The 22,998-nt window shown below is 40.8% G+C and overlaps 1 protein-coding gene across 1 annotated transcript in view; it reads right to left on the reverse strand.

Moving 5' to 3' along the window:
• Positions 1 to 22,998, reverse strand: part of DLEC1 (DLEC1 cilia and flagella associated protein) — a 102,307-nt gene that overhangs the window by 49,624 nt on the left and 29,685 nt on the right. The window contains exons 4-7 of the mRNA XM_082348295.1: positions 18,701 to 18,811; positions 11,123 to 11,316; positions 10,695 to 10,915; positions 9,806 to 9,884 (exon numbers count right to left, since the gene is read on the reverse strand). Coding sequence (XP_082204421.1) covers positions 9,806 to 9,884; positions 10,695 to 10,915; positions 11,123 to 11,316; positions 18,701 to 18,811 — 605 coding nt within the window. The remainder of the gene's footprint in view (positions 1 to 9,805; positions 9,885 to 10,694; positions 10,916 to 11,122; positions 11,317 to 18,700; positions 18,812 to 22,998) is intronic.

Here is a 22,998-nt window from a genome sequence, read left to right on the forward strand (position 1 = left end):
GAATACTATGAACAATTATATGCCAACACATTCAACAACCTAGAAGAAATGGACAAGTTTCTAGAAACATACAGCCCACCAAAACTGAATCAAGAAGAAATAGATTATTTGAACAGACCTATCACTAGAGGTGAAATAGAATCTGTAATTTAAAAACTCCCTACAAACAAAAGTCCAGGACCAGAATTCTACCAAACATACAAAGAAGAACTCATACCAGTCCCTCTTAAGCTCTTCCAAAAAACCGAAGAGGAGGGAACACTCCCAAAGATATTCTATGAAGCCACCATCACCCTGATACCCAAACCAAAGGCACCACCAAAAAGAAAATTACAGGCCAATATCTCTGATGAATATAGATGCGAAAATTCTCAACAAAATATTAGCAAACCAAATCCAACAACACATAAAAAAGATCATACACCACGATCAAGTGGGATTCATCCCAAGTTCACAAGAATGGTTCAACATATGCAAATCAATCAATGTGATACACCACAGAAACAAAAGACAAAAACCACATGATCATCTCAACAGATGCAGAAAAGGCATTTGACAAAATACTACATCCATTCATGATAAAAACTCTTAACAAAGTAGGTATAGAGGGAACATATCTCAACACAATAAAAGCTATTTATGACAAACCCACGGCCAGTATAATACTTGATGGTGAAAAGCTGAAAGACTTCCCGCTAAAATCTGGAACTAGACAAGGATGCTCACTCTCATCATTTCTATTCAACACAGTATTGGAAGTCCTTGCCACAGCAATCAGACAAGAAAAAGAAATAAAAGGTATCCAAATTGACAGGGAAGAGGTAAAACTGTCATTATATGCAGAAGACATGATTCTGTATATAGAAAACCCTAAAGACTCCACACAAAAACTACTAGAACTGATAAACAAATTCAGCAAGGTAGCAGGATACAAGATTAATTTACAAAATATACAAACAGCTCATACAACTCAACAACAAAAAAGAACCCAATCAAAAAATGGGGAGAAGACCTAAACAGACATTTCTCCAAGGAAGAAATACAAATGGCCAATAGGTACATGAAAAGATGCTCAACACTGCTAATTATTAGAGAAATGCAAATCAAAACTACAATGAGGTACCACCTCACACCAGTCAGAATGGTCATCATTAAAAACTCTACACATAACAAATGCTGGAAAGGATGTGGAGTAGAAGGAACTCTCCTACACTGCTGGAGGGAATGTAAGTTGGTACAGCCACTACGGAAAACAGTATGGAATGTTCTTGAGAAAACTAAAAATAGAATTACCAGCAATCCCACTCCTGGGCATATATCCAAACAAAACTCTAATCCAAAAAGATTCGTGCACCCCTGTGTTCACAGCAGCACATGACATAGCAGCATGTCATAGCCAAGACATGGAAATAACCTAAATGTCCATCGACAGAGGAATGGATAAAGAAGATGTGGTGTGTATATACAATGGACTATTACTCAGCCATAAAAAAAGAGCAAAATAATGCCATTTGCAGCAACATGGATGCAACTAGAGATTATCATACTAAGTGAAGTAAGCCACAAAGAGAAAGGCAAATACCATATGATATCACGTACATATGGAATCCAAAATATGACACAAATGAACCTATCTGTGAAACAGAAACAGAGTTATGGACATAGAGAACAAACTTGTGGTTGTCAAGGGGGAGGGGGTAGGGGGAGGGATGGAATCAGAGATTGGGGCTAGCAGATGTAAGCTATTATATATGGAATGGATAAACAACAACGTCCTACTGTACAGCACACAGAACTATATTCAGTATCCTATGATAAACCTTAATGGAAAAGAATATTAAAAGAATGTATATATATGTATAACTGAATCACTTTGCTATACATTGGAAATTAACACAACATTGTAAATAAACTATACTTCAATAAAAACAAAAATCCCCCAAATTAAAAAATAAATAGTTTTCATCAGTGTCAACACAAGTTTATGAAAAAAATGATACTGTAACTCCTTCCCTGAAATGTGCTACTTATGTATGATTCTCTGGGCAGTGTGAGTGGCTTCTTCCAGCCATATGTAGTCAGATCTTACTCTTAATCATTATGCTGTACTTTGTTTAATTTTAACATTATTTTACATATACTTCCCTATATATTTTTTAAAATTTAATTTAATTTATTTTTTATACAGCAGTTTTCCCTATATATTTAACCATTTTGCATATTTAGCAACCTTACGAAACCATCTGTAAGCTGTCATTCACCACCTTATCGAAACCCCTTGGGAAGATCTCAGACAAGATGGCAGAGTAGAAGGACATGAGTTCAGCCCTTCTTATGAAAACACCCAAATCACAACTAACTGCTGAACAATCATTGACAAAAAAATGCTGGAACCTACCAAAAAAGATATCCTACATCTAAAGACAAAGAAGCCACAACAAGACGGCAGGAGGGATGCAATCATGATAAAATCAAATCCCATATCTGCCAGGTGGGTGACCCACAAACAAACCCTTTGAGAAGTACACACACACACACTCTTTTTTTTTTTTTTTTTTTTAGTAAAATGAGGCCCCTTTTATTTGTTCTTGATTTAACTTGCATCAGGGGCAGGCAAGGCTAAGAGGTAGACCCATATTCAAGTATTCAGGTCATTCAGTCAGTGGACCTACTGTATGCAAGCACTAATAATAAAATGATAACATAAACCTAGAAATAATCCCTGCCTGGGTGGGTTTCAATCTAGTGGGGAAGATAAATAAAATTGTGCCACGGGGACTTCCCTGGTGGCACAGTGGTTAAGAATCTGCCTGCCAATGCAGGGGACAAGGGTTCGAGCCCTGGTCCGGGAAGATCCCACATGCCGTGGAGCAACTAAGCCCATGTGCCACAGCTACTGAGCCTGTACTCTACAGCCCATGAACCACAACTACTGAGCCCACGTGCCACAACTACTGAAGCCCGCATGCCTAGAGTCCGTGCCCTGCACCAAGAGAAGCCACCGCAATGAGAAGCCCGTGCACCCCAATGAAGAGTAGCCCCGGCTCACCACAGCTAGAGAAAGCCTGTGTGTGGCAACAAAGACCCAACACAGCCAAAAATAAATAAGTAAATAAGTAAAAATTTACAAAAAAAAAAAAAAAAAAGAATAGTACTTTGTGTTAATAAAGAAGCTTTTCCAAAAAAAAAAAACATTGTGCCACAAAAGAGTAAAGACAGGAGGGGAAGATGGTCCTATGCAGCCTAAGCTCACCTCATCTACAGGCTCCACAGTGGACACTTGCAGGTCCTACAGAAATGGCTTTTGTACGTCCCTGGGCAGCCATCCCTTTGCCCCATTCCATGCCCAAACTGAAATTATTTCAGCTCCCTTTCTCTTGAGTCTTTGCCAACTTTTCCAACTGTCTTTGAAATGTGATGACCAGACACAGAAATCCCAAACATACAAGTCCAAAAGAGAATACATAACTGTTGAGTTCAAGAAGTAAAAAAAATGCTTTCTTTAACATTTAGCCTAAAAGCCTGACATATTAGTCTGCTTTTGCTATGGGTGGATGAGAGTTCCTAAAGAATTATGGATTTGCAAGTGCTCTTTAAACTGTAAAGTACAATCCATGTGTGTGTGAAGGGATTGTCATCATTAAGAAGAGCTGTCTTTGCATATGGTGAGCAGAATTGGTGACTGCTAAGCTTGGTCTTGACCTGATTCCTCAGGATAGAAGGAGGCTAGCAGCAAGAGGGAAACTAAGAAAAGGAATGAGGACAGTCTCTACATATTGCTTTTGAAGTAATCACTAGATATACTGTTAAGTGAAAAAAGCAAGGTGTGGACAGTAAGAAGGAGAAACGGTTCAAATATATGTCTACATATTTGCTTATGATTCCAAAAAGAAACAATGGAAGAACCCAAACTAACAGAAATAGTTATCTATAGAGGTAAGGAGAATTTAAAGAAGAGGGAATATAAACAGAAGTTTGAGGGAAAGTTTTTTTAAAAACAGAAAATCACAGGTAATAAATGCAGAAAGAATAACAGAATTAGAAGTCACCATTTTATAACCCCTAATTTAAAAAAAATTGATCTAGGCAACAGTCATCTAATGCTACTAAAACCATTAAATAAAACATTGATAAAAACTTTATAAAGGATGAATTAGGCTCATAAAGCCTGAAGCCATTCATCACCAATAATAGGAAAACCGAGTATCACGCTCCTCCTGATGGGATGCAACAAGAAATATACACCACAACCAAAGAAGTATTCTTGCCAAAAAAATTTAAAAACTTGAACGTGAATCTAATCAAACCTCTACATCTAACAAGTTTATAAAATATATGGAGGATAAAGGAATATGTTTAATGTCACCAAATAAAGCAATTAGCGAGAGTCAAACTGAGACAAGAAGGCAAAGTAGAAGGACTTCAGTTCAACTCCTCTCACAAAAACACCAAAATCACAACTAACTGCCGAACAACTATCAACAAGAAAGACTCGAACCTACCAAAAAAGATATTCTGCACCCAAAGACAAAGAAGCCACAATGAGATGGTAGGAGGGGCACTTTCCTGATATAATCAAATCCCATACCTGCTGGGTAGGCGACCCACAAAGTGGAAAATAATTATACTGCAAAGGTACTCCCGTAGGAGTGAGAGTTCTAAGCCCCACGTCAGGCTCCCCAGACTGGGCATCTGGCATCAGAAGGAGGAGCCCCCAGAGCATTTGACTTTGAAGGCCAGTGGGGCTTTAGTGCAGGAGCTCCACAGGATTGGGGGAAACAGAGACTCCACTCTTGGAGGGCGCACACAAGGTTTCATGTGCACTGGGACTCAGGGCAAAGCAGTAACTCCATAGGAGCCTGGGCCAGACTCACCTGTGGGTCTTGGAGGGTCTCCTGGGGAGGTGGGGGTCAGCTGTGGCTCACTGTGGAGGCAAGGACACTGGTGGCAGATGCCCCAGGGAATACCCATCAGTGTGAGCTCTCCCAGAGGTTGCCATTTTGGCACTGAGACCTGACATTACCAAACAGCCTGCACTTCTCCAGTGCTGGGACACCTCAGGCCAAACAACCAACAGGGTGGGAACACAGGCCCACCCATCAGAAGACAGGCTGCCTAAAGACATCCTGACCCCACAGCTGCTTATAAACACACATCTTGCCATGGGCCAGCCCACCAGAGGGACAAGACCCAGCTCCACCCACCAGTGGGCAGGCACCAGTCCCTCCTACCAGGAAGCCTGCACAAGCCCCTGGACCAACCTCACACACCAGGGGGCAGACACCAGAGGCAAGAAGAACTATAATCCTGCAGCCTGAGGAATGGAAGCCACAAACACAGAAAGTTAGACAAAATAAGATGACAGAGAAATACAGCTGTTCCACTATGAGATTAGAAATCAATGACAAGAAAAAAACTAAAAAACACAAACACACGGAGGTTAAACAATATGTTACTAAACAATCAATAGATCACTGAAGAAATCAAAGAGGAAATAAAGAACTACCCAGAGACCAATGAAAATGAAAACACAATGGTCCAAAGCCTATGGGATGCAGCAAAAGCACTTCTAAGAGGGAAGTTTATAGCAATACAGTCTTACCTCAGGAAAGAAGAAAAATCTCAAATAAACATCCTAACATTGCGCTTAAAGCAACTAGAGAAAGAAGAACAAGCAAAATCCAAAGTTAGGGACTTCCCTAGTGGTCCAGTGGTAAAGAAACTGCCTTCCAATGCAGGGGACACGGGTTCGATCCCTGGTTGGGGAACTAAGATCCCACATGCCGCAGGGCAACTAAGCCCGCACACCACAACTACAGAGCCCACATACCCTGGAGCCCATGCACCACAACTAGAGAGAGAAAACTGCACGCCACAACTGGAAAGAAGCCTGTGCGCCGCAATGAAGATCCCACGCACTGCAATGAAAGATCCCACATGCTGCAACGAAGACCCCAGGTGCCACAACTAAGACCCAACACAGCCAAAAAATAGTAAATAAATTAATTAATTAAAATTTTTTAAATAAAAACCAAAGTTACTTGAAGGAAAGAAATCATAAAGATCAGAGCAGAAATAAATGAAATAGAGATGAAGAAAACAATAGAAAAGATCAATGAAACAAAAAGTCAGTTCTTTGAAAAGATAAACAAAATTGATAAACCTTTAACCAGACTCATCAAGAAAAAAAGGGAGAGGGCTCAAATCAATAAAATTAGAAATGAAGAAGGAGAAGTGACAACGGACACCACAGAAATACAAAGAATCATACGAGACTACTACAAGCATCTATATGCCAATAAAATAGACAACCTAGAAGAAATGGACAAATTCTTAGAAAGGTACAACCTTCCAAGACTGAACCAGGAAGAAATAGAAAATATGAACAGACAAACCACAAGTACTGAAATTGAAGCTGTAGTTTAAAAACTTCCAACAAACAAAAGTCCAGGACCAGATGGCTTCACAGGCGAATTCTATCAAACATTTAAAGACTTAACATCCGTCCTTCTGAAACTCTTCCAAAAAATTGCAGAGGAAGGAATACTCCTAAAATCATTCTATGAGGCCACCATCACCCTGATACCAAAACCAGACAAAGATACTACAAAAAAAGAAAATTACAGGCCAATATCACTGATGAACATGGATGCAAAAATTATCAACAAAATACTAGCAAACCAAATCCAACAATACATTAAAAGGATCATACATCATGATCAAGTGGGATTTATCCCAGGGATGCAAGGATTTTTCAATACCCACAAATCAGTCAGTGTGATATACCACATCAACAAATTGAAGAATAAAAACCATATGATCATCACAATAGATGCAGAAAAAGCTTTTGACAAAATTCAACACTCATTTATGATAAAGACTTTCCAGAAAGTGGGCATAGAGGGAACTTACCTCAACATAAAAAAGGCCATATGACAAACCCACAGCTAACATCATACTCAACACTGAAAAACTGAAAGCATTTCCTCTAAGATCAGGAACAAGACAAGGAGGTCTATTCTCACCACCATTATTCAACATAGTTTTAGAAGTCCTAGCCATGGCAATCAGAGAAGAAAAAGAAATAAAAGGAATCCAAAGAAGTAAAACTGTCACTGTTTGCAGATGACATGATACTATACACAGAAGAGCCTAAAGGTACTACCAGAAAACTACTAGAGCTCATCAGTGAATTCAGTAAGGTTGCAGGAAACAAAATTATTACACAGAAATCTCTTGCATTGCTATACACTAACAACAAAAGATCAGAAAGAGAAATTAAGGAAACAATCCCATTTACCACTGCATCAAAAAGAATAAAATACCTAGGAATAAACCTACCTAAGGAGGCAAAAGACCTGTACTCTGAAAACTATAGGATGCTGATGAAAGAAATTGCAGATGACACAAACAGATGGAAAGATACACCATGTTCTTTGATTGGAAGAATTGATATTGTCAAAATGACTATACTACCTAAGGCAATCTACAGATTCGATGCAATCCTTATTAAATTACCAATGGCATTTTTCACAGAATTAGAACAAAAAACTTTACAGTTTGTATGGAGACACAAAAGACCCTGAATAGCCAAAGCAATCCTGAGAAAGAAAAACAGAGCTGGAGGAATCAGACTCCCTGACTTCAGACTATACTACAAAGCTACAGTAATCAAAACAGTTTGGTATCGGCACAAAAACAGAAATATAGATCAATGAACAGGATAGAAAGCCCAGAAATAAACCCACACACCTATGGTCAATTACTCTATGACAAGGTAGGCAAGAACATACAGTGGAGAAAGGACAGTCTTTTCAATAAATGGTGCTGGGAAAACTGGACATCTACAGGTAAAAAATGAAATTAGAACACTCTCTAACACCATACACAAAAATAAACTGAAAATGCATTAAAGACCTAAATGTAAGGCCTGATACTATAAAACTCTTGGAGGAAAACATAGGCGGAACACTCTTTGACATGAATTGCAGCAATATCTTTTTCAATCCACCTCCTAGAGTAATGGAAATCAAAACAAAAATAAACAAGTGGGACCTAATTAAACTTAAAAGCTTCTGCACAGCAAAGGAAACCATAAACAAAACAAGAAGACAACCCACAGAATGGGAGAAAATATTTGCAAATGATGAGACCGACAAAGGATTAATGTCCAAAATATACAAACAGCTCATGCAGCTCAATATAAAAAAAAAACCCAACCAAATAAAAAAATGGGCAGAAGATCTAAATAGACATTTCTCCAAAGAAGACATACAGATGGCCAAAAAGCACATGAAAAGATGTTCAACATCACTAATTATTAGAGAAATGCAAATCTAAACTACAACCAGTCAGAATGGCCTTCATCAAAAACTCTACAAACAATAAATGCTGGAGAGGGTGCGGAGAAAAGGGAACCCTCCTACACTGTTGGTGGGAATGTAAATTGGTAATATCATTATGGAGAATAGCATCGAGGTTCCTTAAAACTAAATGGAACTACCATATAATCCACCAATCCTGCTGCTGGGCATATATCTGGAGAAAACCATAATTCCAAAAGATATATGCACCCTAATGTTCACTGCAGCACTATTTACAACAGCCAAGACATGAAAGCAACCTAAATGTCCATTGACAGATGAATGGATAAAGAAGATATGGTACCTATATAGAATGGAATATGACTCAGCCATAAAAAAGAATGAAATAATGCCATTTGCAGCAACATGGATGGACCTAAAGTTTATCATACTAAGTGAAGTAAGTCAGACAGAGAAAGACAAATATCATATGGTATCACTTACAGGTGGATTCTAAAAAAATTGATACAAATGAACTTATTTACAAAACAGAAACAGACTCACAGACTTCGAAAACAAACTTATCAAAGGTTATCAAAGGGAAAAGGTGGGAGGAGGGATAAATTAGGAGTTTGGGATATAACATATATACATTACTACATATAAAACAGATAATCAACAAGGACCTACTGTATAACACAGGGGACTCTACTCAGTATTCTGTAATAACCTATATGGGAAAAGAATCTGACAAAGAATGTATATATGTATATGTATAACTGAATCACTTTGCTGTACACCTGAAACTGACACAACATTGTAAATCAACTGTACTCTAATATAAAATAAAAATTAAATTAAAAAAAACAAAATACAAAAAATAAAGCAATTAGCCAAATCCAGAATATAAGAAATTACAGTTTCTTCTACAAATAAATGGCATTTTTAAAAAGAAAAGGATGGAGCAGCAATTATAAACTAAGGAAGAAATAAGAGATACTTTAAACCAAATGCAATGTTTGAATTCTGACTCAAAGAAACCAATTATAAATTGACTTTTTAAAAAAAATAAATAGCTAAAAATAAGATGTGGATGGATATTGGTTGATATTAAGGAATCACTGTTAATATTGCTGGGTATGATGATGGTTATTCTTTAATAGTTCTTATCTGTTAGAGATACTCACTAAAGTATTAACTGAAGAATGACATGCTATCTAAGCTTTTCCTTAAAATACTCCAGTGAATGCATGTGCACACAGACACACATACATGAAGTTGTGAGGATAACAGATGAAACCAGATTTGCAGAATGTAGGTAACTGTTGAAGCTGGGTGATGGGCACATAAGCGTTCTTTACAGTCTTTTCCCTAGTTTTGTGTATGGCCTGTGTGTGCGTGTGTGTGTGTGTGTTGTGTGTGTATGGTTTTAAAATTTCACAGCAAAGACTTTTTAAAAATAAGGAAGCAGAGTGGGATCTGTAAAGAAACCAGAGTCTTACCTCATAAACTGGTCCAATTTCATAATCTGTGAAAAATGCAATTGAGGGCTTAGCTAGAAACACTGGAGTATCAGCACAACTGTGGGAGGGCAAGAGAGGGTGAGAAAGGCTGTTAGTTTCATCCATGTGACTGATTCATGGAAAACAAATACATCCAAGCCATCAAAGAAATTGGCAATGTGTCACCTGTTGGCTTTTGCCGTTGTTAAAGCAGGTCACAAAACGGTTTTACAGCAAGATCGAATCTTTGTGAAAACACATATAGCTACATATTTCCTTTTCAATATGCATAGGAAAAACTCTGGAAGCTTAAACACCAATACGTTAATTGGGTTTTTAATATAGGTGCTAGTTTTCTTGGCAAACCTTTCCTGATTTTTCTTAATAAAAAGATATTTAATAAAGAAACATTAATAGTTTTAAGTCCATTAAAATTATGAACCAGTGAAGCAACTCATTCCCTTCGTACGGAAAATTACTGAAATATAGCCAAAGGCACTCTCTTAAAGAAAAATCACGATTTATACTAATTATTTGTCATTACACAGGTTTTAAACATTTTTATTATCCAAGACACATGAATTTAATGGAAGGAGCACATGGCTATAGAAATGTCTCCCATTTGACCCAGACCATTCAGATATAAACAAGGGCCAACACTAACCCCTATTCCTCAAGACTCTGGCAGGTCAGAAGAGCACAACCCAGGACTCTGGGGGTGTCCAAAGGCCACGCCTGAGGGCAGCCCCGAAGCCCTGCTCTACTCGGATACTGACACCCCGCCCCCAAACGTCTAGGATCCTCCAGAAGCCAAAGCAGACTCAGGACCTTCTGAGTTTTCCTCTGCAGAGTCAGATTTTCTGAGAACACGAGTCAGGAAAAAACACACCTCTCTTCCAGCTCTCCATCCTGGAATTCTCCTATCAGTGCTGGCTTCTTGGGAGGAAAGAGAAGAGACTTGCCTCCAAATGGAGTGTTAGGAGGGAAAAACCGAGGGTTTTTCAGGAAGTGGTTCCGACTCTCCATCCTGGCGAGCAGAAGCCGCTCCAGCTGCCTCTGGGGCACACGTAAATGGTTCATCCAGTTTTTATTCTTCGGTGAACCTGTTTTCTTTGAAACACAAGAAAAGGATAGCGCCAACGATAAGCAGGGGGGCTGTGTGTGTTGATATCTTGCCGACTTCATGATCCACAGGTGGCCAAGGACACCTCCTATTTTGCTGTGGCTTCATCACAACGTCGTGTGTCACCAGGAGCCCCTTCCCCCTTGTCATCGACCTGCCTCACTGCCCACACACTCACAGGCTTCAGCACTCACCTTGACAGTTGCCCTGGATCTGAGTTTGGCCTTAAAAGATGGGTCCCACGTCAGGCTGTCCATGGTGTAGTCTGTCTCCTCTTCAGACTGAGAGGGCATCTTCCTGCAGGCAAGCTTCTTGGTCAGTTCTTTCTTTGGGACAGAACGTTTCTCACAACTAAATGTCAGCTTTGAATATCCAGGGACAAAGACACCTGTGGCACCAGGAAAAAAAATAAGTTACTATACCAAGGTGACGAGGTGGACGCTTCCAAGATGACTTAATGAAACCACCAAAGGCACAGTTAGCTTGGTATTCTTTTTCCCCTATATGTTCATATTTCCTACCTCAGATGTAATTGCCCTTTGTGTATCAATTACTCCTGGAACTTACTCTGCATCCTCGAGACTTAGGACTAGAGTGTTCATTTATTTGTTCAGTTGCCAAACATGCTCAAGAACATGAGTGGACCGTTGTCACGCACACGCATGTACACATACGTCATATGTGAACATGCTTTTTAAAAGGTTTACATGACATATCAAAGTTTGTATTAGCTTTTTATACCTATAAGATCATCTCCAAAAGGTTAAATGAGAACATTCAATATTGCTAGCAGGAATGCAATGAAACTGGTATCATCACATTTCCTAGCACAGTGCCAGGTAAATCCTCAATACATGTTAAATCCATCCTTACTGATCTGCCTAAGATACTGAGTGTCCAGCCAACTTTAAAATACTAAGTGGCGGAGGAGAGGAACCAAGATGGCGGAGTAGAAGGACGTGCTCTCACTCCCTCTTGCGAGAACACAAGAAACACAACTAGCTGCTGGACAATCACTGACAGGAGGACACTGGAACTCACCAAAAAAGATACCCCACATCCAAAGACAAAGGAGAAGCCACAATGAGACGGTAGGAGGGGCGCAATCAGAGTGAAATCAAATCCCATAACTGGTGGGTGGGTGACTCACAGACTGGCGAACACTTATACCACAGAAGTCCACCCACTGGAGTGAAGGTTCTGAGCCCCACGTCAGGCTTCCCAACCTGGGGGTCCGGCAACGGGAGGAGGAATTCCTAGAGAATCAGACTTTGAAGCCTAGTGGGAATTGATTGCAGGACTTCGACAGGACTGGGGGAAACAGAGACCCCACTCTTGGAGGGTGCACACAAAATGGTGTGCGCATCAGGACCCAGGGGAAGGAGCAGTGACCCCGGGGGATACTGAACCAGACCTACCTGCTAGTGTTGGAAGGTCTTCTGCAGAGGTGGGGGGTGGCTCTGTTTCACTGTGGGGACAAGGACACTGGCAGCAGAAGTTCTGGGAAGTACTCCTTGGCTAACCTCCCAGAGTCTGTAATAGCCCCACCAAAGAGCCCAGGTAGGCTCCAGTGTTGGGTTGCCTCAGGCAAAACAACCAACAGGGAGGGAACCCAGCCCCACCCATCAACAGTCAAGTGGATTAAGGTTTTACTGAGCTCTGAATGCCACAGCAACAGTCAGCTCTACCCACCACCAGAGCCCCCCATCAAGCCTCTTAGAAAGCCTCAACCACCAGAGGGCAGACAGCAGAAGCAAGAAAAACTACAATCCTGCAGCCTGTGGAACAAAAACCACATTCACAGAAAGACAGACAAGATGAAAAGGCAGAGGGCTATATACCAGATAAAGGAACAAGAAAAAACCCCAGAAAAATAACTAAATGAAGTGGAGATAGGTAACCTTCCAGAAAAAGAATTCAGAATAATGATAGTGAAGATGATCCAGGACCTCGGAATAAGAATGGAGGCAAAGATCGAGAAGATGCAAGAAATAATTAACAAAGACCTAGAAGAATTAAAGAACAAACAAACACAGGTGACCAATACAATAACTGAACTGAAAACTACACTAGAAGGAATCAATAGCAGAATAACTGAGGCAGAAGAACGGATAAGTGACCTGGAAGACAGAATGGTGGAATTCACTGCTGCGGAACAGACTAAAGAAAAAAGAATGAAAAGAAATGAAGACAGCCTAAGAGACCTCTGGGACAACATTAAATGCAACAACATTCGCATTATAGGGGTCCCAGAAGGGGAAGAGAGAGAGAAAGGACCAGAGAAAATATTTGAAGAGATGATAGTCGAAAACTTCCTTAACATGGGAAAGGAAATAGCCACCCAAGTTCAGGAAGCGCAGAGACTCCCATACAGGATAAACCCAAGGAGAAACATGCCGAGACACATAGTAATCAAATTGGCAAAAATTAAAGACAAAGAAAAATTATTGAAAGCAGCAAGGGAAAAACGACAAATAACATACAAGGGAACTCCCATAAGGTAAACAGCTGATTTCTCAGCAGAAACTCTACAAGCCAGAAGGGAGTGGCATGATATACTTAAAGTGATGAAAGGGAAGAACCTACAACCAAGATTACTCTACCCGGCAAGGATCTCATTTAGATTTGATGGAGAAATCAAAAGCTTTACAGACAAGCAAAAGCTAAGAGAATTCAGCACCACCAAACCAGCTCTACAACAAATGCTAAAGGAACTTCTCTAAGTGGGAAACACAAGAGAAGAAAAGGACCTACAAAAACAAATCCAAAACAATTAAGAAAATGGTCATAGGAACATACATATCAATAACTCCCTTAAACGTGAATGGATTAAATGCTCCAACCAAAAGACACAGGCTTGCTGAATGGATACAAAAACAAGACCCATATATTTGCTGTCTACAAGAGACCCACTTTAGACCTAGGGACACATACAGACTGAAAGTGAGGGGATGGAAAAAGATATTCCATGCAAATGGAAATCAAAAGAAAGCTGGAGTAGCTATACTCATATCAGATAAAATAGACTTTAAAATAAAGAATGTTACAAGAGACAAGGAAGGACACTACATAATGATCAAGGGGTCAATCCAAGAAGAAGATATAACAATTATAAATATATATGCACCCAACACAGGAGCACCTCAATACATAAGGCAACTGCTAACAGCTATAAAAGAGGAAATCGACAGTAACACAATAATAGTGGGGGACTTAACACCTCACTTACACCAATGGACAGATCATCCAAAATGAACATAAATAAGGAAACAGAAGCTTTAAATGACATAATAGACCAGATAGATTTAATTGATATTTATAGGACATTCCATCTACAAACAGCAGATTACACTTTCTTCTCAAGTGCGCATGGAACATTCTCCAGGATAGATCACATCTTGGGTCACAAATCAAGCCTCAGTAAATTTAAGAAAATTGAAATCATATCAAGCATCTTTTCTGACCACAACGCTATGAGATTAGAAATGAATTACAGGGAAAAAAACGTGAAAGGCACAAACACATGGAGGCTAAACAATACGTTACTAAATAACCAAGAGATCACTGAAGAAATCAAAGAGGAAATCAAAAAATACCTAGAGACAAATGACAATGAAAACACGACGATCCAAAACCTATGGGATGCAGCAAAAGCAGTTCTAAGAGGGAAGTTTATAGCTATACAAGCCTACCTCAAGAAACAAGAAAAATCTCAAATAAACAATCTAACATTACACCTAAAGGAACTAGAGAAAGAAGAACAAACAAAACCCAAAGTTAGCAGAAGGAAAGAAATCATAAAGATCAGAGAAGAAATAAATGAAATAGAAACAATAAAACAATAGCAAAGATCAATAAAACTAAAAGCTGGTTCTTTGAGAAGATAAACAAAATTGATAAGCCATTAGCCAGATTCATCAAGATCAAGAGGGAGAGGACTCAAATCAATAAAATCAGAAATGAAAAAGGAGAAGTTACAACAGACACCGCAGAAATACAAAGCATCCTAAGGAACTACTACAAGCAACTTTATGCCAATAAAATGGACAACCTGGAAGAAATGGACAAACTCTTAGAAAGGTATAACCTTCCAAGACTGAACCAGGAAGAAATAGAAAATATGAACAGACCAATCACAAGTAATGAAATTGAAACTGTGATTAAAAATCTTCCAACAAACAAAAGTCCAAGACCAGATGGCTTCACAGGTGAATTCTATCAAACATTTAGAGAAGAGCTAACATCCATCCTTCTCAAACTCTTCCAAAAAATTGCACAGGAAGGAACACTCCCAAACTCATTCTATGAGGCCACCATCACCCTGATACCAAAACCAGACAAAGATACTACAAAAAAAGAAAATTACAGACCAATATCACTGATGAATATAGATGCAAAAATCCTCAACAAAATACTAGCAAACAGAATCCAACAACACATTAAAAGGATCATACACCACGATCAAGTGGGATTTATCCCAGGGATGCAAAGATTCTTCAATATACGCAAATCAATCAATGTGATACACCATATTAACAAACTGAAGAATAAAAACCATATGATCATCTCAATAGATGCAGAAAAAGCTTTGGACAAAATTCAACACCCATTTATGATAAAAACTCTCCAGAAAGTGGGCATAGAGGGAACCTACCTCAACATAATAAAGGCCATATACGACAAACCCACAGCAAACATCATTCTCAATGGTGAAAAACTGAAAGCATTTCCTCTAAGATCAGGAACAAGACAAGGATGTCCACTCTCACCACTATTATTCAACATAGTTTTGGAAGTCCTACCCATGGCAATCAGAGAAGAAAAAGAAATAAAAGGAATACAAATTGGAAAAGAAGAAGTAAAAGTGTCACTGTTTGCAAATGACAGGATACTATACGTAGAGAATCCTAAAACTGCCACCAGAAAACTACTAGAGCTAATTAATGAATTTGGTAAAGTTGCAGGATACAAAATTAATGCACAGAAATCTCTTGCATTCCTATACACTAATGATGAAAAATCTGAAAGAGAAATTAAGGAAACACTCCCATTTACCATTGCAACAAAATGAATAAAATACCTAGGAATAAACCTACCTAGGGAGACAAAAGACCTGTATGCAGAAAACTATAAGACACTGATGAAAGAAATTAAAGATGATACCAACAGATGGAGAGATATACGATGTTCTTGGATTGGAAGAATCAATATTGTGAAAATGACTATACTACCCAAAGCAATCTACAGATTCAGTGCAATCCCTATCAAATTACCAATGGCATTTTTTACAGAACTAGAACAAAAAAATCTTAAAATTTGTATGGAGACACAAAAGACCCCAAATAGCCAAAGCAGTCTTGAGGGAAAAAAATGGAGCTGGAGGACTCAGACTCCCTGACTTCAGACTATACTACAAAGCTACAGTAATCAAGACAATATGGTACTGGCACAAAAACAGAAACATAGACCAATGGAACAAGATAGAAAGCCCAGAGATAAACCCACGCACCTATGGTCAACTAATCTATGACAAAGGAGGCAAAGATACACAATGGAGAAAAGACAGTCTCTTCAATAAGTGGTGCTGGGAAAACTGGACAGCTACATGTAAAAGAATGAAATTAGAATACTCCCTAACACGATACACAAAAATAAACTCAAAATGGATTAGAGACCTAAATGTAAGACTGGACACTATAAAACTCTTAGAGGAAAACATAGAAAGAACACTCTTTGACATAAATCACAGCAAGACCTTTTTTGATCCACCTCCTAGAGTAATGGAAATAAAAACAAAAATAAACACATGGGACCTAATGAAACTTAAAAGCATTTGCACAGCAAAGGAAACCATAAACAAGATGAAAAGACAACCCTCAGAATGGGAGAAAATATTTGCAAACGAATCAACGGACAAAGGATTAATTTCCAAAATATATAATCAGCTCATTCAGCTCAATATTAAAGAAACAAACAACCCAATCCAAAAATGGGCAAAAGACCTAAATAGACATTTCTCCAAAGAAGACATACAGACGGCCATGAAGCACATGAAAAGATGCTCAACATCACTAATTATTAGAGAAATGCAAATCAAAACTACAATGAGGTATCACCTCACACCAGTTAGAATGGGCATCATCAGAAAATCTACAAACAGCAAATGCTGGAGAGGGTGTGGAGAAAAGGGAACCCTCTTGCACTGTTGCTGGGAATGTAAATTGATACAGCCACTATGGAGAACAATATGGAGGTTCCTTAAAAAACTAAAAATAGAATTACCATATGACCCAGCAATCCCACTACTGGGCATATACCCAGAGAAAACCGTAATTCAAAAAGACACATGCACCCCAATGTTAATTGCAGCACTATTTACAATAGCCAGGTCATGGAAGCAACCTAAATGCCCATCGACAGACAAATGGATAAAGAAGTTGTGGTACATATATACAATGGAATATTACTCAGCCATAAAAAGGAACGAAATTGAGTCATTTGTTGGGACGTGGATGGATCTAGAGACTGTCATACAGAGTGAAGTAAGTCAGAAAGAGAAAAACAAATATCGTATATTAACTCATGTATGTGGAACCTAGAAAAATGGTACAGATGAACCGGGTTGCAGGGCAGAAGTTGAGACACAGATGTAGAGAACAAACGTATGGACACCAAGGGGGGAAAACTGCAGTGGGGTGGGGATGGTGGTGTGCTGAATTGGGCGACTGGGATTGACATGTATACAGTGATGTGTATAAAATTGATGACTGATTAAAAAAAAAAAAAAAACTAAGTGACTTGGGACTTCCCTGGCGGTCCAGTGGTTGCGACCCCATGCTTCCATTGCAGGGGGCACGGGTTCAATCCCTGGTCGGGGAACTAAGATCCGACATGCCACGCAGTGCAGCCAAAAATAATAATAAAAATAAAAATAAAATAGTAAGTGGTCGAGTACCCCATGGCACTTGGTTCTGCTACCTCTTTCTGGCCTCACTTCTCTGCATGGCCCAGGCCGTCAGTGGAACTCTTTCCTCGTCAGCACCCTGAATTCTCTGGATCCCAATCCTCCCACCCCAAATGCCTTCTCAGCTCTGGTCCCCCAGAGATCATCAGAGTCCCACTGACTGGGGCTGCTGACAAGCTCGTCTTCGGAGTCTGGCACCGCCAGGCCGCCATCCCGATGTTTGGCCGCAGGATCTACATGGCGGCTCTTCTGAAATTCTACCTTGCTGCTTAAGCCCACAACACAGTCTCCCACTCCACTCATTCTCAGAAGATCTTGCCTCCACAGCACAGAAAACTGGCCCAGTATCACACACACATCCTTCTCTGCCTCCCTACCCAAACTTCCCTCCACACTCAAAGTTGCTCTTGGCCTGTAAGGGGTATGCAGAACCCCTAGGTCCGTGTTCTGACTCCATCAAAAACTTGCTCCCTGGCTCATATGTCTTCAGACCCTCCCTCTCTTGGTTCATTCAACTCCATTCCTAAACATTTTCACATCTTGTTGTTGGGCAACAGACTAGAAAGTCAGATTCCGCATTGAGGAGCTGAGACTTCTATCTTGTACATGTTAGGGAGCTAGTGAGGAAGTGGCATGCTCAGAGCTGAGCCTCCCAAGAGCCACTACCAAATTCAAGAAAAGTGGAAAAAAACATCTATGAACAAGGAAATAGCAGCAAAGGTGGCTGGTATGGTCCCACTACTACAGGACTTTCCTGGAATGGTATCAGAGGCTCGAAGAGGGTACAAAGAGAGTACAGAGGCATTACCTTTAGGTGCAGAGCAAAAGGGCACTGTATCGCTGTAGTAATCATTCGGGCAGATCAAATGATGCTTCTGTAGCAACTCGTTGTCCACACACCACCTGAAGACGGTCTTCACTACACAGAAGAGAATGAGAAAAGGTGTTTCAAGGCACACTGACGTCAAAGAAACTACACCCAAACTTTCTTCATCCTCCAAGCCTAAACCACCTAACAAAATTCTTAGAACCCTGTGGTCATTTTGAGATTTAAGAAACTAACCAGCAAGTATTTAAGTTGGCCACTTAAAAGAGGTCAACCATTGGGCAAGGCTGTGTGGTGGTATTATTTGAGCTAAAATACAGTTACTCGCAGAGAGGTCTATAACAAAACAGAGTTAGGGGAAACAGGGTAGATTGATGAGTGGCCCCAATTTTTCACTCTTCTCTGTATCCATGCCCCCTGCCATGTGAGTGTTTAGTTCCTGCTACTAGGGACAGAGCCCACTTCTTCACCCTTGACTTTGGCCATGTGATGTGCTTTGACCATGAAAGGCTGGCAGGATTTTGAAAGGTGCTCGTGCAGCTGAGCCTTCCCTCTTGTGCCTTTGCCATCATCCTGAGAAGAGCTCCTGCCCCTTCATCCTGGACCCCAGCAGGAGTCCATGTGGAGCAGACCCGAGCCCAACCTGCAGCAGGGAGCCAAGTTCAGCTGGACCCACAGCTGGACACTGATCTAGCCAGCCAAGCCCAGCTAGATCAGCCAACCCCCAACCGACTGGCAGACACATGAGAGGAAATCTCATTTAATAGAGTGGGAAGTTGATGTTATCTATGGTTGATGAGCCAGGAAACAGTAGAAAAGATGTGTTCTTTAGAGGTTTCCAGAAGAATTAGAGCTAAAAATGGCCATTTCTGACAAGTGGACTGAAGTTGGGAGAGGGGAGGTGGAGGAATTTTCAATAGACTTCTTTAGAGCAGTGGTAGGTTTGCAGCAAAATTGAGGGGAAGGTATAGAGATTTCCCATATACCCACTTGCCCCCACCACATGCAGAGCCTCCCCCATTATCAACGACCCCCATGGATGGTACATTTGTTACAACTGATGATCCTACACTGACACATCATTGTCACATGAAGCCCGCAGTTTACATTAGGGTTCACTCTTGGTGTTGTGAAGTCTATGGGTTTGCACAAATGTGTAATGACATACGTAGGTGGGGGCTTTTTATATTTCATTAGAAACGATTTGATTTTCTTTTTAAACCATGTACACGACTACTTTGATAAAAATTAAGGAGTAAACAGGATGAATGGAAGACTTGAAAGTTTTCAAACTTTACTACTTGCTCCATTAACCAACATGGTGCCTTTAAATGGCCTTTCCCTCCGGAGGTTCCCTATAACCAACCAAAGGTACAGGTGAGACAAGTGAAGAACACGTTTCTCCCATCAAATATGTTAATTTAAGAATTTTGAGATTTGGCCTATCACTGTAATAGTCAAGTTTTGACAAGGAAAGCAGGAATTACTCTATGTACACCGTATACAAAGGGGTTGAGGGAATTCCCTGGCAGTGCAGTGGTTAGGACTCTGTGCTTTCACTGCCGAGGACACAGGTTCAATCCCTGGTTGGGGAACTGAGATCCCACAAGTCACGCAGCATGGCCAAAAAAAGGTGGGAGGGCACTTGTTGAACGCAGGGGATTGCCAAGTGGGAGAGAGCTCAGGGAATTCATCATTAACAACTTCAGCCAGCAGCACTGAAGCAGGGGGCTCTCTGGACGTGATCTGGACTCTGCTATGAAACCCACAGCTGCTCGGTCATCTGCCTGCTTCTGGAGAACAGAGGCCCTCCCCTTCCAAAACCCACCAAGAGCCTCTCATCAGTGACCGATCCCGGAACCACAGGTAAAAGGTCCATTCTGGGAAAATGTGGGTCCCTGGCCCCTCCTCTGCAATACAGAGACCTCACCAGGGAGTGGCAGCGATGCCAGCTGACACAGTCCAGCCCAGTGCCCGAGTACTCTGGTGATGGCCTATTTGGAATATTAAAAGATAAAATAAAGCTTCCAGAAAAAGGGCAAAGGCCATGCTGCAAGGAGATGTATCCTCTGTCTTCTGATACCATTACTCCCACGGTCCTCCCCCAGGGTGTGGGCAGTTCAGTGCTGTGTCTGGGGGTGGGAGCGGCAGTTTCTTATCAGGTCTTTGGGAAGTTTCTCTCCACGTCAGGCCTGGTCCGTGGACCAGGTGAGTCTTGGGCACCCTGAACTGGCCTTGTGACCATCTTCTTCCACCTGGGAAGGGTGGGCTTCCTACATGGACCCTGCTCCTGAGCACGGCTCTGCAAGGGGTTGGCTGCTCCATTCCCCAGAAGACAACACAGATAAGATACCAGCAAGGGAAGGGGACAAAAGCACAGGACGTTCTGCTGAATTCTGATCTTTCTCCCTCTGTCTGGAGAATTTACGCATGTTTTCCACCACGTGACGTTTGTATCAGCCAACAGAGAAAGTCTGCTTCTGTGCCTCAAATAACAAAGATTTCAGGGGAATGTCCTTAGCATCAATCATCCAAGTTATAAAAGAGGTTCTTGGGTCACCTCGCCCTGCCCTGAGAAGCAGGGATCAGAGGGGTGTCCAGGAAACTGGATTAAGGTCTCTACTTCTGCTACTTTTGAAATAAAAAAGAGAAACATTGCCAGCAGAAGGCTGAGAAACCAGGGCGGATAATGTCTGATTACAACTTAATATTATCTTGGGTAAAAACATAAAATGAAGGTCATTGGGAAACTCTCCTGGCTGATGTTCATTTCGCAGTTCTCAATGTTTTATTCCACTTTCATTAAAAATAAACAAACAAATAATTACTTAACCTCCCCTGATCTCTAACCAAAAGAGTCCTACCAAAGACAGGGACAGTATCAGACTCCAGGGACTCAGTGGATATCAGGCAACCAATAAATCTTCCTGAGAATCTGCTACCAATAATCTCTGCCTAAATCCACGACTGAGGGAGGGGGCCTGGCAGCTACACGACTCTGCTGCAGAGAAGGGGCAACAGGAGGAGATATGGATTCCACACTGAGTGCTCACTGTCGAATGGGGCTGAGCCTCAGAGGGGGCAGACCTGACATGGCATGGGGCCTCACACTCAGAGCCACACCCGAGGGGAAGTCATCTACACCCGTGTGACACTGTGCCTGGACAACAGGCCTTCCTCCTCCTCTTGAGAGAAGAAAGAGATGGGCTTTAACAGCAGACACAAGTTCAAATCTGGATCCCAGCCCTTCTGAGCTGTGGGAATTTAGGGGAGTTACTTGAGCTCCTCTCTCAGCTCCTATACCTGTAAAACAGAGAGAAAACCTACCTCGCAGGGTTGTTGGAAGGATTCAGTGGAATAACATATGCAAAGCATCTTACCCATCCTCTGGTCCCCAGCAGGACCCCATGAGTGTAATGCTTTCCGAAGCCACTGTATCTTCCACTTCTCCCTCCCTCCAGGCCACAGATATGTCAGGTCTCCCAACCCTAAAAGCACTGTCCCTACTAACCTGGAAAATGATGATTTTCAGGGATGTAGGAGGATAGATCAAAGACTTTGCGGGCGGGGGGCGGAATAAAGGAACCAGGGCTTCTTAGAGAAACGGCTGATTCCAGGTCTGGGGCAATAAATATACAAGATGAACCTGGAACATCTCACCATTCCAGAAAGTAAGGAAGTTATCACAGACAACCAATGTTGTGTCAAAAGAGTCAGGTGTCAACTAGAAAATGTTCCAATTGGCCAAAGATGGGACAGTTCGAGCATCAATAAGAATGAATATAATTGTAGTTATGAAACCTATGAGGTCATAATGATATTAAACACCAACTAACCAAACCTCATTAGTCATCGTTGGCAGATGTTAGGGAAACCAGCTCATTATTTTAAAAACTGGCAGATAAGGGGAAAGAATTAATTCTGCTCCTATCTTGGAGTAATCAAAGTAGTTGCTGAAGAGTTTATCTTTATAGAAGTATTTCAGTATCATTAGCACTTCATTATAATTTATAACCCCTAATGAAACAACAGATCTGGGCAAAGACTGGCAATATCACGAAAACAGAGACATCATGTACCTCCTGAAGCGAGTACACAGCACCATCTATGAACTGGTCTTTCCCCTTCTGCCCCCCAAATTGAACTTAAACCTCATAATGTCTCTACAACTAACTACTGAATTGCAAGGAATACAGGGACCATAAGAACAGGTTAAATGACACCACAATGTTGAAATCAGCAAAATCCAGACTACGGACAAGTGTACAGGAAAAATGACC

Source organism: Balaenoptera borealis, assembly GCF_965194805.1.
Source record: "Balaenoptera borealis genome assembly, chromosome: 12".
NCBI classification, from domain to species: Eukaryota; Metazoa; Chordata; class Mammalia; order Artiodactyla; family Balaenopteridae; genus Balaenoptera; species Balaenoptera borealis.